This window comes from Branchiostoma floridae, chromosome 8 (genome assembly GCF_000003815.2).
Source record: "Branchiostoma floridae strain S238N-H82 chromosome 8, Bfl_VNyyK, whole genome shotgun sequence".
NCBI classification, from domain to species: domain Eukaryota; kingdom Metazoa; phylum Chordata; class Leptocardii; order Amphioxiformes; family Branchiostomatidae; genus Branchiostoma; species Branchiostoma floridae.
In genome coordinates, this window is record NC_049986.1 from 10,174,537 (window position 1) to 10,192,013 (window position 17,477).

The following is a 17,477-nucleotide window of genomic DNA, read 5'->3' on the forward strand; positions in this document are numbered from 1 at the left end:
CTCAACACTTCGAACGTCAGAGAAAATCCGCAGGGTCCAACAGCCTTCCTACAAAACACTTCAATCGTCAAAGAAAGTAACGTCAGAGAAAATCCGCAAGTCGAACAACCTGTACTACAAACTACTTCAAATGTTAGAGAAAATCCGCAAGTCGAACAGCCTGTACTGCAAAACACTTCAAACGCCAAAGAAAATCTGCAGGTCCAACATCCTGCACTACAAAACACTTCAAACGTCAGAGAAAATCCGCAAGTCGAACAACTTGTACTACAAAACACTTCAAACGCCAAAGAAAATCTGCAGGTCCAACAGCCTGCACTACAAAACACTTCAATTGACATAGAAAATCCGTAAGTCGAACAACCTGTACTACAAAACACTTCAAACGTCAGAGCAAGTTACGTCAGAGAAAACCCTCAAGTCGAACAGCCTTTACTACAAAACACTTCAAACGTCAGGCAAATTTACGTCAGAGAAAATCCGCAAGTCAAACAGCCTGTACTACAAAACACTGTGAACGTCAGAGAAAATAACATCATAGAAAATCCACAAGTCGAACAACTTGTGCCACAAAACACCGCAAACGTCGAGGACGCTGCAGCTTCCGTAGGCGGATGTGAAGAGAATATGCCAGAAGAACAATAGTCAACTGGAAGCCACAGCAAAAGTCAGGTCAGTCAGGGAGTGGCATGGACTATACCAGACTGTCCAAATAAAAACATTGAAAACCTTACCATAGTGGAAATCGACTAGCCGATAAGAAATGAAAGAAAAAAGCACACAGAAAGGGAAAACAAACATATGTTGGAAAAAACAAATCGTAGTTGTGTCCATGTTCTCTGAATAAACAATCATGACTCTTGTTTGTTTGTTCGCTTGTTTGTTAAGGGTAAGGGATGACCCATGTTAATCAGTGTTAATCATAGCTAACTTCAACAGTGCCAGCGGTAAGTACAAAACATTATCCAGAAATATGTTTTGACAAAGTCAAAATGTTTATCTAATGCGTGCAATATTGTCAAATATATATTTGAAAAAAATATTTCTGTTTCTGTAACTGGGCAGCGCAGTATCTGCCATCAGGCGCTTGCCAGCAATGTGTAAAAAAGGTTTGCCCTTTTAGTGTTATGAAAAGAGATAACCGATTCAAGTTATTCTAACAAGCTCCATTGTCTTTATCTTTTTGTATGATATGCTAGTAGATAGGGTTGTTAATACCAAACACTGCATGAGCCTTGATTTTCTGATGCAACAAGATGTTAGAGTCATTGCATGAGAAAACCAGGCAGAGGTTGGAAGATGGGGGTCGGCCAAATCGACTCAAACTTTCTATTCGTGAAAAGTATGTGAAACTATATGATTAAAATCGTCCAGCTATTTTTTGTCGTTATGGCGGTTTGGGTACCCCCCTCAGAGACTCTCCAAAGTCAACTATTCATGACTGAACTTACAACCCCCCACTGTTTTAATTCGATGCCAATTCTCTGAGAGGATTATTAACCCTACGAAACACAAACTTATTTCAATCTTAGCATGGCGTCATGCGTGGCGTAACTGGTATAGCGTTCGGCTCGGAATCTAGGTCCCAACTTCGATACCCGCCGTGCCCCCAACTTTGTGCCCTTGGGAAAGGCACTTAACACGATCTTCCTCACTTCAACCAAGGTATTTGACTTCGGCCGGGGAGGTAAAGGAAAAGACTACCTTTAACTTCTGACTTAACTGTGTGGCACTGTTGATATAAGTTACTAACTTGATTGCAGTGCCACATTGCCCTCGTCTATCCAAGAAGCAAATAAAAAGAAATCTTAGCGTAAAACGCCAAGGTACTTTACACTGGGCTACACAAATGCTTAAGAGACATACAAGGAGACACGTCCGTTTAATTTCCGAACTTATCTAGTGTGAATTATAAATGTTCACGTAACGTAATACAAACCGTTTAAATTTTCACTCTTGAATGCTCTCTATTCGCGTTAGTGCCGACAAATTTCTTAAGTACCTAAATGCCATCGACTCTATACCATTGCAATTTTTATGTGAAAAATCCACTCAACGATAAAGCATGTAATGCTTAGGTAGATCTAGAATTAAGACTTTCATATAGCTGATGCTCTTCTATGAGTCGAAGACATTTTTGATCTCCTACCATGACGCACACATTTTCAGTACACAGCGCGATGGTAAAATGGGCCAAAGGCAGAGCAATTATATGTTGAAAATTTTCCTTTATATTTTGTGTTCAAAGCAACCAGGAGCGTCACGCTAGGAATCAGAAGCAATTAAAATTGGCCAGAGGCAGATAAATTGCATATTCGTTGAAAATCTTCCTTGATATTTTGTGTTGAAAGCAGACAGGAGCGCCATTCTCAGCTGGATGGCAGAAGCAATTAACGCCTCAGCTGCAATTTTCTTTTTTGTCGAGGCCGACATCCCTGTGTTTAGTGGCTTTAGCGCCAGACGTTCATGAGTTATGCGACATAAAAGTTGCTGAAGGCCTCAGAACCGTACCCCCCCCCCTCACTTCCTCATCAGAATAGGGTTAATGCAAAACGTGGTCCTTCTGATATTTTATATAAATTATGATAATGAGCTGACAACATGTCAAACTATTCCTCTTACATTGACGAGACAATGAGACGAGTGCAATGATCACGGATAAGACTCGGAAACGTGATTCTATTGAACAATCATTTTGGGGTCCGTTTGCGTTGACTATATATGTATTAAAAACTTCGAATGTACATTTATCACATGTTTGATACCTAATATCAAACATATGCCCAGGGATTTTAGCACTTATAGCCACTATGACTGATCACGGTACCAAAGAACAGCAGGTTTTGAACCACACAGATCATGAGAGCCCTTAATGTTTTCCTGTTCGTTCGACGGAAACTTTAGACTATAACAATCACAATGCACAATGGCTCCTCGAGGCTTGACCATTGTTACTGATATTGGATCTAAAAGCATAGGAAGGAAATCTTAGCGTTAACTGCGTATAAAAAGCCTTGAACGTTTTACCTGTTTGATACCTAATAGCAAAACATCTGTCGAGGGATTTTGAGGAATCATAACCACGAAGACTGGTAAGGAGACCAAAGGATGGAAGGTTTGAGCCACTACTTGATCCCTACTCTTTTCAATGAGTGGAATGCATTATTTTACATCCTCAAATACCGGACGTCCATTTAAAGTTTTATTTTGAACCACTCACATCGTGAGAGCCTTTACGTAATCTTTTCCTGTTCGTGCGACGGAAACTGTAGACTGCAACACTCACAATGCACACCTGTTCCTCGAGGCTTGCCCGGTGTTAAGGGTATTAAATCTAAAATCATAGGAAGGAAAACTTTGCATTGACTGCGGATCAAAAACTTTAAACGTACCTCCTGGTTGATTCCTAATAGCAAAACATCTGCCAAGGGATTTTGAGCAATTTTAGCCACTAAGACTGGTCACGGGACCAAAGGACAGCAGGTTTTGAGCCACTCACTTTGAGACTTATCCCTAATCTTTTTTTGATAAGTGCAGTGGGTTCTTTTATGTTGTTCTCCTCCTTTTAACGCCCTATCCAAGAAATGTTCCTAACCGAAGCTATGCAGTCCATTTACCTGAATTGTGGAAAGTCGTATGATATGTCTCTCCCAAAGACAGAAGAACCGTAGTATACCAACGGACTCGAACCCAGAACGACTTGTCATTATTCCACACGACCCACTAGATTTTGCTGGCATGGCATCCGATTTTTCAGATGTTACATATTGTAACAATCAATATGTACATGTATGTATAGGCCCATTTAAGTTAGTAGTCATGCCTCTGGAACTAGAGGCCGTGAGTTCGATTCCGGCTGTGATGCCAACCTGGCATACCAGCTACTGGAAAGAATAAAGAGACTCTTTTTACACAAAGATTGTTTTATTCAAACCGACGTTTTAGCGACCGTCTGTCACCTTCTTCAGTTTGAATAACGTCGGTTTGAATAAAACAATGGTTGTGTAAAAAGAGTCTATTTATTCAGTGACGTACCAACCTGATGAAACTATTCACGGAAGCTACTGGAAAGTGTCGAAGTCCTTAGGACGGGACGTTAAGCCGTGTATTATGCTTGAGCATATTGAGCTAGGGGAATATCCTTAGCACGATCAACCTCTTAGTACTAGAGACCAGTAGAAGAAAAACTCTTCAATGAGCTAAACTTGAATTGATCGATATCGCATTCATAATAAGTCTAGAATCCATCTAAAACCCTCTGTTCGTGCAAAGAAAACTCTAGTCTGCAAGATTCAATGCGCGCCTTCTCCTAAAAGATTAATCGGTGTTAATGAGATTAGATCTGAAGGCCAACTTAGCACTGACCGCGTATTAATACATCAAAAGCATTACCTTTTTGATACCTAATAGCTAAACATCTGCTCGAGGATTGTAATCTCCTTAATAGCACTCAGATATAATTGTTTAGTAAATTATAAATTCTCAATTATATCTGAGAAAAGCCGAGAGAGAGAGAGATATCTGAGTGCTACTAAGGATAGTCAAACCAGTCTCCTGTTAAAAATTGATGATTTAAAATTATCATTTTTCTTTGCAAGATTGCCGTCATCTGATTTCGCACATTGATAGTTTATCACTTCACACACATCGGAGTGATAACGTGAGAATTTCAGGAAGGCGACGACAAGGCGTATTTTTCTCGGGAGAATGATCATGAGGCGCCGCTGCCGCCACTGGGCTGCTGCCTTACTGCTGTATTACATACAAGGTATGTGAGTCTTCGAATCTTTTTGTTTGATCATTTGTTTGTTTGTTCGTAATTTCGTTTATTATTTGTTTGTTTGTTTTCGTACTATGTTTTGTTTTGTTTTGTTTTGTTTTACTCACCACATAACAAGATCCGTTGGCCGGCCTCGTCCTCAATCAAAGTTACTGGTTTAAATGAGTTAGCCTGAGACAGCATCTCTTCTCCCTAAGTCAGAGATCTCATGATTCATCAGTGACAAGCACGACTCACTGGGGATGAGGACTTAGTAACTGACACAATGGGAGAAGCAGGAGTTACTCTTTATGTTGCATGCACGACGATTTTACTTTATTTCAAGAGGGCTATACTATTCATGGCAGTCGGCTCCGAGCCAGTTCTTTTGTCCCCGAAAGACCAATGATTTACTTTTCAAAAGAAGTGGAACCTATGTATACCATAGCGGGTATGAATTGTGGTTCGTATTGTACGTTGCCGAATGTACTTTAAAAAATCTGATGGACTTATTTCGGGGGGAAAGTAGGTAGTCTAGGAGTACTGCAATCTGAACAGATGAAGCTGAACTCTTACCTCTTACCTCACATCTCACCAGTCCCGTGAACTAGGTTTTAAAATGATCGGTTTATATCCAGTGAATCGCGACACTTCTCGTGTGTGGTGTATAAAAGATAAAAAATAAAACAAAATAAAGATTAGATGAAAATGAAAGAAAAAACATAAGAATAAAGCAATAAAAAAATGAAATTCGTATTAAAAAACATAAAAATAAATAGAATACAAAACATACACGTAGAACATTGAAATCAAAAGTAATCAAAATTTAAAGTTTTGTGATGCAAATACCAAAGTGTTACACCATTTCAGCTGTGATAGTTGGCCGAGCTCTTTCGGTTGGAGCACAGACTGAACATGAAGTCTACTCCCTCTGCAACACCACCCGGACCAACAAGACAGGTGTCAACGATGAGCGGATGTTCAATGACACCGGAATCTTCACCGATGCGAGTAGTTTCGCCACAGACGTGGTGTTCTTCAACGGTACCCTTTGTTCCAACGACACGAAAACAGGTATGTCTTGATATCATAGTAATTTTCAAACCTATGCCCAGTCGGGCAGTTAAAGGGCTGCTGATTTTCATTTGTGGGCGAGGGCCCATAACAAAATCAGCCCACATGTTCGCGGGGAAAAAATACACGGGATCCTAGCTAACTTTTAGCAGGGCGGAGGACCGGGTCGCGAAAACGCCGATAGGTCCCCCGCCCAAAAGTGGAAAAAAGCAGCCCGTTGACTATCCGGCATAGCACTAGTTTTGAGACCTAACCGGCTCGTTCTCCGTTCTCATTTAATTGTCGAGATGCTGTCGCCTGACTGTACGCCTTGATATGGAGCAAATTATAGACAACATCACATGTTTCTTCATTTATCCACAACCCCTGTAATGTTTTACAAAAGATGCACAACAACACATTCGTATTGGTTGGGTGGGATTTCACCCCCTAAAAAATGGCTGCCGCCTGAGAAGAAACGAAGAATTCAAATAGTAGCAAAAAATGTAACAATTCAGTTCCCAGAATGATTCCCAGTTCGGTGGTGAAACCAGCTGACCAGGCCCTCTGACTGATCACGTCAGATCGCTCCTGTCACTGATCTTGGAGGCTGTGTGAGGTGGTTTATGCCTGTCGCCAGATTCGGTAACAAACGTTACCACCATGAGTACGATGGTTGCCACGGTTATCCACGTATAAGACTAGAAATGACCGTTTTTCTGACGCTATACAGTTTTTCCGGTATTAAAAAAAAGTATTTTTAAGATGGCAAGAGCTTGTTTTGGTATGTAGAGTATGGAAACGTACAATTACTTTTTTGAATGGATTTCAGCAAACAGTTCTCTACCGACGCCACCTCCCGACATTGACGAAGTGGCTCCGTGGGAAGACTTGCTGTTCATCGGACTGTTGGCCATTTCTGCCTTGGTGGGGACCGTCGGCAACGCTGCTGTCATCCTGGCATTCTGCCTCTACGAGAAGGTACACTCAATAATAATGGTTTATTTGGTGCTTAAAAAGTAGCCTATACAGACAGCACATTTTGGACACCCTCGGACGCGGGCATGTGTGTGATTTTCCCTGTTTGTAACTCCTAAACTACTCATCGTATGACCACTAAATGTTCAAATGATGTACACATAATTTTCAAATGATGTACACATAGAATTTGACCTAATAGAATGCCAAAGTCAAAGTAAAAAAAAAGAAGATAATTATGGACAAAAATGAAAGAAACTATACTAAGTATATTGTTCCGGAAACCATATGTTTTGTGTCAATCATTTGTTCTTAATCACTTAGATTTCATCAATGAAGGCCATTGCCATTTTTTGCCATTTTTTTTTCTTTTCTTCGCAGGCTTGCTAATCACCTTTGGGGTTTCCAGGGATATGTCGATCTTTGAGTTTCCAAAGTGCTACTACCATTTTTCCTAAGGACCACAATAACTACCGATATGCTAGAATTCATCATAAGGATCTTGAGTTATGGCTGTGAACATGAAAACAAAGACAACTAGAAAGGCCACATTTTCGAAGAAAATGCACTGTTTCCGAGGGGAAAAGAAAAATCGTCCGAAAAGAAATTTTTAAAAATCTAATGTGCGATGCCCTGTTTGCAAGATGAAAGCGTTGTATGTATAAGATATGCCTTAAAAGAAAAAATAAGAAGAATAAGAAAAGAATGTCCAGGGTGGGACACGAACTTGCTTTGCCGGTTGAGCTACTTGTAAAAGCATTACGTACTGGTGATTTTTTTAATGTTACAAACTATTTGAGCCGACGTCACAGTGACCGTTTTGAGTTTTGATTGGTTGACGACGGAAGAAAGAAAAGGCCAGTAGAAACACTTTATGTTTTCCTTTGGAAACGTAGAAACAATACCCCTATAGGACGTTAATAATCTGTCGAGCCGACTCGAGGTAATAAGCAAAAAAGCATGTAAGCTTGCTAATTAGGCAAGGCTATCTATGTCCAGTTCAAGCAATAGCTACACAAACACGTTCTGACTGTTTGTCCAACAGGTTCGCACCACTGCCAACACCTTCATCATGAACACCAGCTTCTGGGACCTGGTAACGTCTGCCGTCATCATTCCACTGACGATGTCGTCCATGGTCACCGGTCTGCCGAACTGTGGAGAAGCCTGCTGTGCCTTCATAGGCTTTCTGAACCTCAAAAGTGTAGTGCAATCAATGTTATCTTGTTCTCTCATTGCGTTTAACCGGTATGTGCATATTGTGCTCTCACTAGCCACTTACAAGCGCTTGTTCGGTCCTTTCAAGGCATTTTTCTGGGTGGCCGGGTCGTGGATGGTTAGCACTTTGGTCTTGGTGCCCGCTATCTCGGAAGTATACGGCAGTTTGGGGTGGGACGCGTATTCGGCAGTGTGTCAGTTGTCTTCTGCAGACACAACAAGCGTGTTGTTTTACAGAGACGTCCTTGCGTCCGTGTACTGGGTAATGGTGCTATTCGTTTCCTTGTTCTACGCCCGAATCTACCTGCACGTGCGGAAGAGTACCATGGCCGTCGGCCAGCATCTCGGCCACAGCCCCCAGCAAGTGTCCTTGCAGGCGGTGAAGCGTACAAAACACATGTTCTACATCTTCTTCACTTTTCTCACGCTGACCTGTCCTACCATCGTAATGACGTATATGGATGTCTACGAAAACTCAGTCCACAAAGCAATTTCCTATTTCATCCTCGCGCTATTCTACTTGAACACAGCAGTCAATCCTATCATTTACACCTGGACCCTGAAAGAGTTTAGGCAAGGTTTTAGGTCCATGATTCACTGCAGACGACATATTGTCCCTAACCCTACAGTTGCCCAAGTCAAACCTGTTGCTAAGGGCCCCGCACGAGCCTCTCGATCACCGAAAGTCTTACCACCATTGACGGTCTCTGAACGCGTTGAGCAGGCAGTCTTACCACCATTGACGGTCTCTGAACGCGTTGAGCAGGAAATGTTACCACCATTGACGGTCTCTGAACGCGTTGAGCAGGCAGTCTTACCACCATTGACGGTCTCTGAACGCGTTGAGCAGGCAGTCTTACCATACGTACCACCATTGACGGTCTCTGAACGCGTTGAGCAGGCAGTATTGCGACCATTGACGGTCTCTGAACGCGTTGAGCAGGAAATGTTACCACCATTGACGGTCTCTGAACGCGTTGAGCAGGAAATGTTACCACCATTGACGGTCTCTGAAAGCGTTGAGCAGGAAATTTTACCACCATTGACGGTCTCTGAACGCGTTAAGCAGGCAGGGGCGTCATTACCGGTGGTAGATACCTGAGAACAGTCCAACCTGCTGTTTAGAGACCAGTCAGGGTAATAAATTCTTGTCCTGATTGAAAGTCACCAACCCTGTTGCCCCCGCATAACCGTCCATTGACATGCAAGAGATAAACACGTAGGAAAACACCCCACCAATGATCACAGATTCATATGATAAGGATACATGTAATAATGAAAGATCCCCTTTATATATATAAAGAGAGAGAGAGATGCACATGTAGATATATAGATAGATATATTCTGAGATAGAATCAGCAGAGACAAGACTCGCGATATATACTTATAGAAACGCTGATTGTGGTAAAAGAAAGAAGTTTTCGGCCTATGCACATGTGGATTATTTCAGTAAAGGTCCACAGGGTACCTGCCTTCAACGCAGTAAAAGTTAAAGTAGGGGGCACTAGAGAAATACGAGAAACGAATGAATTTGAATATAGGGTACAGCCCACTAAATATTCAAAAACAAACATTGATCTGTCCGCGTATTGGTCACCGTTTGACGCCATCTTTAAAACGCCACTCTGCGGGGGTCAAATAACTGCAGCTGGCAATTACGATATGAAGACAGTTGCATACAAATAAGGCACGTTTTTACAAGAACTGGAAATCTTTACAATCCAATTCATACAGTCTCAAATTCTATACACTCATTTACCAAGCAATGCAGGTTTTGCCCGGCTGCCTGCCAAACAAGATTTTCTCCCCAGCCTTCAACAGTTTTATCCGTACTACTTTATGCACCCTTGCCATGGAACCCTGGGTCGCGGATAGATACTGTGTTCTGCGACCTTGTACCCGTAAAGACTCCGAACAGAAATCATTTAAAGACAATACGCCCTTTCCTAGATTGGTCCCTGCAGGCGGTGAAGCGTACACGCATGTTCTACATCTTCATTTGGGCAATGACAGGAATCCAGGATAATATATCAAAGATGAAGGCCCTGATTCATAAACAGTTGTCTTCTCGACCATAGTCTTGATTTAGATAGAAATGTCCAGAAGTGCTTTGTTTACTTTTTAGGGACCGTCACCTTTGACATATTACCCAGAATTCATGTTGCCTTTGTGAAGCAAAGGATTCTGGGAGTATAAAATAAGTGGGTAGAAGCAGTTAACAGTAAGATGCACCATTGATGACGTAGTATTCTGGCTATCATCAGTTTACCTTTGTAGTACTTGAGGGAAGATTAGATGACAATGTTGTATGTAAATGTGGCCGTATCACACTTGTTAGAATACTGATATTACACGGTACGACGGCCCATAACGACACGGCTAAAGAGCGGCTTGAAATCTATGTCTGCCGAAAACGGCTACACGTATATACCGTATGATGTAAATATTAAAAGTGAATTAAAGGGAATACGATAGTTGTAATGTGGTGCGATGATGTTGATAATATAAATCTTGTTAATCTTTGAGTGTGTATGTAATATTTCTTTGTGAATGCAGCATAGTCATATCATAAAACATGGTAATATGGATAAGGCTGAATTGATTTGGTTATAGTAATGACATCCTCTGGAAAGCCCAAAAACTGATGCGAGTATGCGTTTGTGAAAAACAAAAGTTGCCTTCATTATAGTTGCCTATATTCAAGTAGTCAGGATCGTTGAAGAACTTTCTAAACACACAGAGTATACACCTTTCTCACGCGGCGGCCATGATAGATCTAAAACGAGTTCAATGAGGCAAACAAAAGAATGTCCATCATAATTAGTAGTTCAACCAATGATAGCATGGAAATTAGAAAATTGACCAATGAGAGAATGGCTGCATGTCCGTCAAATATTTGCATTATTATGCTTTTGATTTTGCATTTCTTAAGGGAATATGGGATTAGTACGTGAGTCCAAATTGCTACATATTTCGCTGCATAACACTGGTCATAATATTTATTATTTGATTTTATATTGTGAAAATTTGTGTGGTCTGGGGAAAAACTAAATGGGAGCTGATTTTAGAAATAAGTTTTGTCTGTTTGCCTCATTGACCTCGTCTTCAATCTAGGATGGCCTCCGCATGAGAAAGGTGTATTGTACATAGATTGATAGATTCCTCTTTTTTGTTCTTTCATATTTTCTTCTTTGAATTTGTAATTGACTTGGAATACTTTGAAATTAGTATCCGTCTCCCGTGCGCCGATGTCATCCATATAATCTTATCAAAATGGCAAAAGTAAGACATGATTGAAAGAGATATGAAGGTTGTGTAGTTGTGTTGTGTATTGTAATATGATGTACCATATAGAAAAACTGTAAAAGCTCGGAACGTTTGGAGAGTAAAGTTGAGAGTGAAAATGAAAATGAAAATGGAATATTATATACAAGCAAAATAATTGAAAAATAACATTGTACTTCTAGGCCATCGTATGGAATGTTTGTAGATAGAACTTCAGTGAACTTTTCGGAATGATTATGGATCTAGAAAGATATACTATTGAACATAAAACATGAAAGACATCTAAATCACTTAATGTTTAATCCCACTGATAGAAGACAAACTAGTATATATATATATATATATATATATATATATATATATATATATATATATATATATATATATATATTCATTGTGGTTCTTGACTTTAAAAAACAAATTTGAGAGCTTTTATTATGAAGTTAGCTAATGTACCAACATGATATATTTCAGTATTACCGGATGAATAACAGGCTTAAGATTCTTTGTGCACAACCAACTGTTTTATTCAATAGACGTTTCGGCGACCGTCTGTCACCTTCTTCGGGGACATTCTGACTGGTACACAAAGTACTGCAGCATAGGTGTCGCTGCTCACAGATGCAGTCCCAAACGTAAAGTATTTACATACTAGTATATGCAGATACAGCCAATATGGTGTTTACAATGCGATCCCAAACGTACAGGGGTGCATTATATCCATAAATGTCAAGTAACGATGATAACAGTGCTACAATTATCATAAAGCTTAAGAATGAGTGAAATCACCTGATGTTATGCAGTTTTGCACAATAAAAATCGTTTGAAGCACAATCTGTCTTCGCCTGTATATGCATGTCTTTGGACAGCGCTTGGAGTAGACAATGGGTATGCAATGACTGCATGCATCGTGAACTATCTAAATCTAGCTAGCTACTAGTATTTGAATTCTTTTTATGCAGAATAGATACAAAGTTAATATTCATCTTATACAGTTACCCCAATGATTACATCGTGAACTATCTAGCTAGCAATACGAATTGTTTATATGCAGAATATATACCAAGTTAATATTCATCTTATGCACAGTTACCCAATATGTAATGATTGCATCGCGAACTATATGCACATGTATTTAGCTAGTCATGCGATCTACGACTTGTTTACATGCAATGATGCAAAATACATACAAAGTTAATGTTCATCTTATACACTGTTACCCAATCAAATTCTGCGCACAGGTAGGTTTAAAGTCTGATTTAGGCCATTTTTTCTAGTATAAGGGTGAAGTTCGCCTTCGGATAAATTTTTTCCGTTTTCAAAAACGTTTTCACCATGCTAGTACTCTATCTCCTACAATCTGCTTCAAATTGAGCAATTTGCCATGTACATGTATTGCAAAATGTTGGAAATTGGATATTAACGTCACAGAATGCCATAATGAAATCCAACGTCAAAGAAGATGTGAAAGAACCAAAATGAAGAATCTATCGTTCGGTACACTGTAAATCATGTTATGTGTGTTCAGTCATTTGCTCAACCTTTCTGACCAATTATGTTTCATATAAAAGGCAACTATAATGCCAAAATATTTTCTTCTTCCCAAATGATTACAACCATATAATCGAATGGACATGGCCTAAACTATTTATATCCTTACATGCCCTGCATACAAGTCATTGTTTGAGTCACATACTTGACAATGCATTCACCATATAATCAGACGTTAACAATTGTAACACTTGACAGAATATTTTTCTTATCACAAAACACATGCACACACAAGGAAAGCGCGAGTTCGGTCCCGGCTGTGTCGCTCACGCAACATATGCACGCTACCGGAAAGGGCTTAGAATGGGCGTTATAATTAAGCCGTGGTCCTCTGTTTATTGCGCTTAAGCTTGTCAATAGATTTTCAGTTCAATAAAGGAATAATTTCTCACTACAATAAACATGAAAATACTAAATATCATGTCTGTATTTTCTGTCACGACCAGTAGAAGAATATCTCTAGATCTTCTGTCAGCTCTCTGGATCATTTCACCAAAACATGCGGAGTCTAGACTCGGTTAAATTTCGCTGTTCGTGCAGCAGAAATGCTATAAAGCTAGACTATAACATTCACAGGGCACACCTGCTCCACAGGGCTTATCTGGTGTTACTGTGGTTAGATCTAAAAGCTTTGGAAGGGATAGGATTGCATTAACGTCGATTTGAAACCTTAAACACATTACCTGTTTGATGCCTAGGAGCAAAACATCTCCTTAGGGATTTTGGGTAATTTCCGTTTAGAATCGCTTTTAATGTTTCATATTTGAAGATGATTTTTTTGGCAAGAGAGTGTGTGAGTGAGTGAGTGAGTGAGTGAGTGAGGAGTGAGTGAGTGAGTGAGTGAGTGAGTGAGTGAGTGAGTGAGTGAGTGAGTGAGTGAGTGAGTGAGTGAGTGAGTGAGTGAGTGAGTGAGAGAGAGAGAGTGAGTGAGTGAATGAGCGAATGAGTAAACAATGGTCATTTTCCTCAGGTATATACCACTGGCATTAACGACCCTGTCTGCTAAACGCGTGTAGCCGTCAATGGTGTTCGAGAGGTTCGCGCAGGTCCTTTAGCAACAGGTCTGTGAGGTGGGGTCACAATATGTCGTCTGCAGCGAACCATGGACCTGAACGCTTGCCGAAACTCTTTTAGTGTCCAAGTGTAAATGATGGGATTGACTGCGGTGTTCCAGCAATACATCGCGTCAATGATTAAGAAAACTAATTCAGGAGTTGAGACACCGTGAGGATCCACTTGCATGACGACAATGGTTGGAGAGGTTAGGGTGAACAGAGTGAAGAAGATGTAGAACATGTGTTTTGTACGCTTCACTGCCTGCAGGGACACTTGCTGGTGGCTGTGGCCGAGATGCTGGCCGACGGCCATGGCACCTTTTTGCACGTGCAGGTAGATTCGGGCGTAGAACACATATATCACCAGCAACGTGGTCCAGTGCAGTGAAGCCAGGACATTTTTGAAAAACAATAAACTGTTGGGTTCATTAGACATCTGGCATATCTCCACATTCGCGTCCCACCCCAAACTACCGTATACGCCTAAGATAGGCGGCAACATGACCAGAGTACCGATCACTCATGCCCCGACCACCCAGCCTTGACAGGACCAAACCAGCGGATGTATGTGGCAAGGGATAGCACAACGTGCACATAACGGTTAAAGGCAGTGATGGCACAAGATAACGATGATTGAGTCATGCTAAACAGACTCAGAAAGCCTTTGAAAGCACAGCAGGATTGTCCGCAGTTCGGCAGACCGGTGACCATGGACGAGATTGTCAGTGGAATGATGACGGCAGACGTTACCAGGTCCCAGAAGCTGGTTTTCAGGATGAAGACGTTATCAGTGGTGCGCACCTGTTAGGAAAAAATGTAGTCATAATCGATTACAGCTTCACTCAACAAACTGTCAGATGTATCTCGATAAAATGCTTAAGCTTTCATCTGTCTGAACAATTATGTTCGCTTTTGGACAGTCGATGACAATGTGGTACCGCACTCGGTTGATAACGTATTGTGACAGTGTCACATGCTGAGAGAACAGAAGCTTGATAAGGTTTAGGTAGTTCCATAGCCTTCCTGAAGCCGTGGGGGCAATGGTCTGTTGTTACCCACTGTGAATGGGGCATGATATTGGGCCCAACCCTCTCCTTCCACCACACATTATCTCCCCAATGTTCATACCAGGGTGGAATGGGGAAAGTTGTGTATGTAAAGTGTCTTTCCGAAGGGCAGTTCTAAGATGAATAGTAGTATGACAGGATTCGAACCCATGACCTCTTGGGTCCGGGCCAAACACTCGTTATGACACACGTCCCTATTGTGAGTATGGATTTGCATGTACCTTCTTGTAGAGGTAGAAGGCCAGGATGACAGCAGCGTTGCCGACGGTTCCGACCAGGCTAGAGATGCCGAATATCCCGACGAACACCACGGTTTGCACCAACGATGCCCCTTGTGCAATGTCTGGGAATGGCGTCACAACCGACTCGTTCGTCAACATCCATTCTGGAAAAAATGTACTACATTTTACTCGAACTCATGAAGTAGTGTTTGTAAGTCATTGATCATAAATGGATTGATGAGTCTTTGGTAGGGAGAGGATAGTGGCAGAGGGGAGAAGAGATAAATAGGAGAAAGGAGTGGAAGAAAGAGGGTATCGAGTATTTGCTCTCGATCAAATGTTGTCCTTTCTAGCTTCTTTACGAATAAAGTATATTACTTCCGAACGTTTGATATGCATGTGACTGAAAACAAAGGTTGAGCACATCGCGGTAGTCAGTATATGTCAGGTATGTAAAAATCATGTTAGAATAGTTCTTCTGGCTTTTGATATTACATGTATAGCTTATTGTTGATTTGTTCTGTCTGTTCATTTTAGTACCACCGAAGAAGAGCGTAACGTTGTTAAGCGGATGCTGTAGACTGAGATTGATTTGTCTATAAATATGGATGTTTAACCTTCATAAAGATATCAAGTCCAAGTTCAAGTTCAAGTTTGGAAATTCACTATAGAGGCTACGTCACAGAGTGCAAGGACTGTGTGCGTAGTGACAACATTTAAGGATCCTGTGTAATGCATCTATTCTGCAATTATTGGTATAGATAGATCACGGTACAGCCATATACCGTCCGAAACTGAGCAAATAATCATTCAGGTTAACATTTCAATTCCGGTGAACATTTCACTATGTTAATGTTGTTAAGTAATGTTATTGATTGATGTTAAACGTGTAATTTATTGTATTATAATAAGTAGATGATAAGTGTCAGCATGACAACGTTTCGTAAATAGTAGTTGTACTATGGAAATCTCCAGAAAGAGTAGTGGTTTTATGCCAACACTAATGGCGATTCCTTAATAAACAAACAAACAGACAAACATTACATACTAATTCATTCAAAGATGTTATAATAATAATGTCCACTGCAAGGATAAGCAGGTCGCAGATGTAAAAAAAAATCTACAGGCGAAAGAAGACTGTGCTTCAAACGATCTTTATTGTGCAAAACTGTATACTTTAGTATCTATTCATTTACCATATTATGATATCATCATATTATCATATCTATTTATTTATTGTATCATCATATAATATCACTCAGTTCCGTTAGGGACCATATTCTTAAGAAATAGATGATAATTGTATCACGTTTACCATTGTTACTTGAAGCATTACGTTATAACATACTCTTTTACGTTTGGGACCGCATTGTAAACAACGCTGTCAATGTATATTTGTAGGTACATCCCGTTAAGAACCGCATCTGTATACAGCGACACCTATACTAATGTGCAATGTGACCCAATCAATGCGCTGAGGTAGATATTATAGGACGATATGTGGTATATATAAAGATATTGCATGCACACTGATGTAAACAAAACGTGATATTATCTACCTCATCCCGTTACATTACATTTGTGGTATTCATTCATGTCAACTTCATAATCACATAATCATAACTGTGTACTCTACCAGTCCACCAAAAATGTAAATCTGTACATACCATACGACAGATATATGTCTTAACTACATCGCTTTTACAATCAATTTCACTTTATTTGTTTTATCAGAGCAAACACTCAGGTCAGTTACCTGTTTCTAAGGCATGCTTAGTAAACAATAAATAGCATCCTACAGCGTCAAACAAACAACAACATTACAATATCAAAACACACCAAGCAACTACACAATATATGTCTCACCTTCTGATTGGTTTTTGGTTATCGGGTGGGCCGACTACTCTCTCTTCGCAGCCAGGGGCTGAATTGCGAGGAGCTTACAATAGGCGGGGCTTGATCGCAAGGGTCTGTAGCGAGCTGCCACTCAAGTGACCTCAATACGACAGTAATTGCCCCAGGTGCAGCCATGGTACTGCAGGTTTTGAACCACTCACACCGGGAAGGACCCCTACTCTTTTAGATAAGTGTGGTGGGATCTTTAATGTGGCTGTCCTCAAACACGGAACCTCCATTTAACGTCCTATCCGGAGACGGCCCTAACCGAAGCTAGGTACTGATTTTCACCTGAGTGAAGTGAGGAAAGTCGTGTACAGTGACTTTCCCAAGGGCACAAGATCGGTGACACATCAGCGTTTTCGAAACCGTTACCTCTGGGGTCTGGGTCAAA

General features: G+C 40.7%; 2 protein-coding genes across 2 annotated transcripts in view; one reads left to right on the forward strand and one right to left on the reverse strand.

Moving 5' to 3' along the window:
• Positions 1–8,709, forward strand: part of LOC118421205 (rhodopsin, GQ-coupled-like) — a 9,949-nt gene extending 1,240 nt beyond the window's left edge. Inside the window, exons 2-5 of the mRNA XM_035828367.1 lie at positions 5,630–5,833; positions 6,645–6,793; positions 7,836–7,994; positions 8,638–8,709. Of these exons, the coding sequence (XP_035684260.1) occupies positions 5,630–5,833; positions 6,645–6,793; positions 7,836–7,994; positions 8,638–8,709 (584 nt within the window). The remainder of the gene's footprint in view (positions 1–5,629; positions 5,834–6,644; positions 6,794–7,835; positions 7,995–8,637) is intronic.
• Positions 8,710–14,415: 5,706 nt separating this feature from the next.
• On the reverse strand, positions 14,416–15,346 carry LOC118421206 (melatonin receptor type 1A-like). Its single transcript, XM_035828368.1, has 2 exons — positions 15,188–15,346; positions 14,416–14,700 (listed from the first exon to the last, which is right to left on the reverse strand). The coding sequence occupies exons 1-2, from the start codon at positions 15,344–15,346 to the stop codon at positions 14,416–14,418; spliced, it is 444 nt and encodes a 147-aa protein (XP_035684261.1).
• Between the last annotated feature and the right edge of the window lie 2,131 nt (positions 15,347–17,477).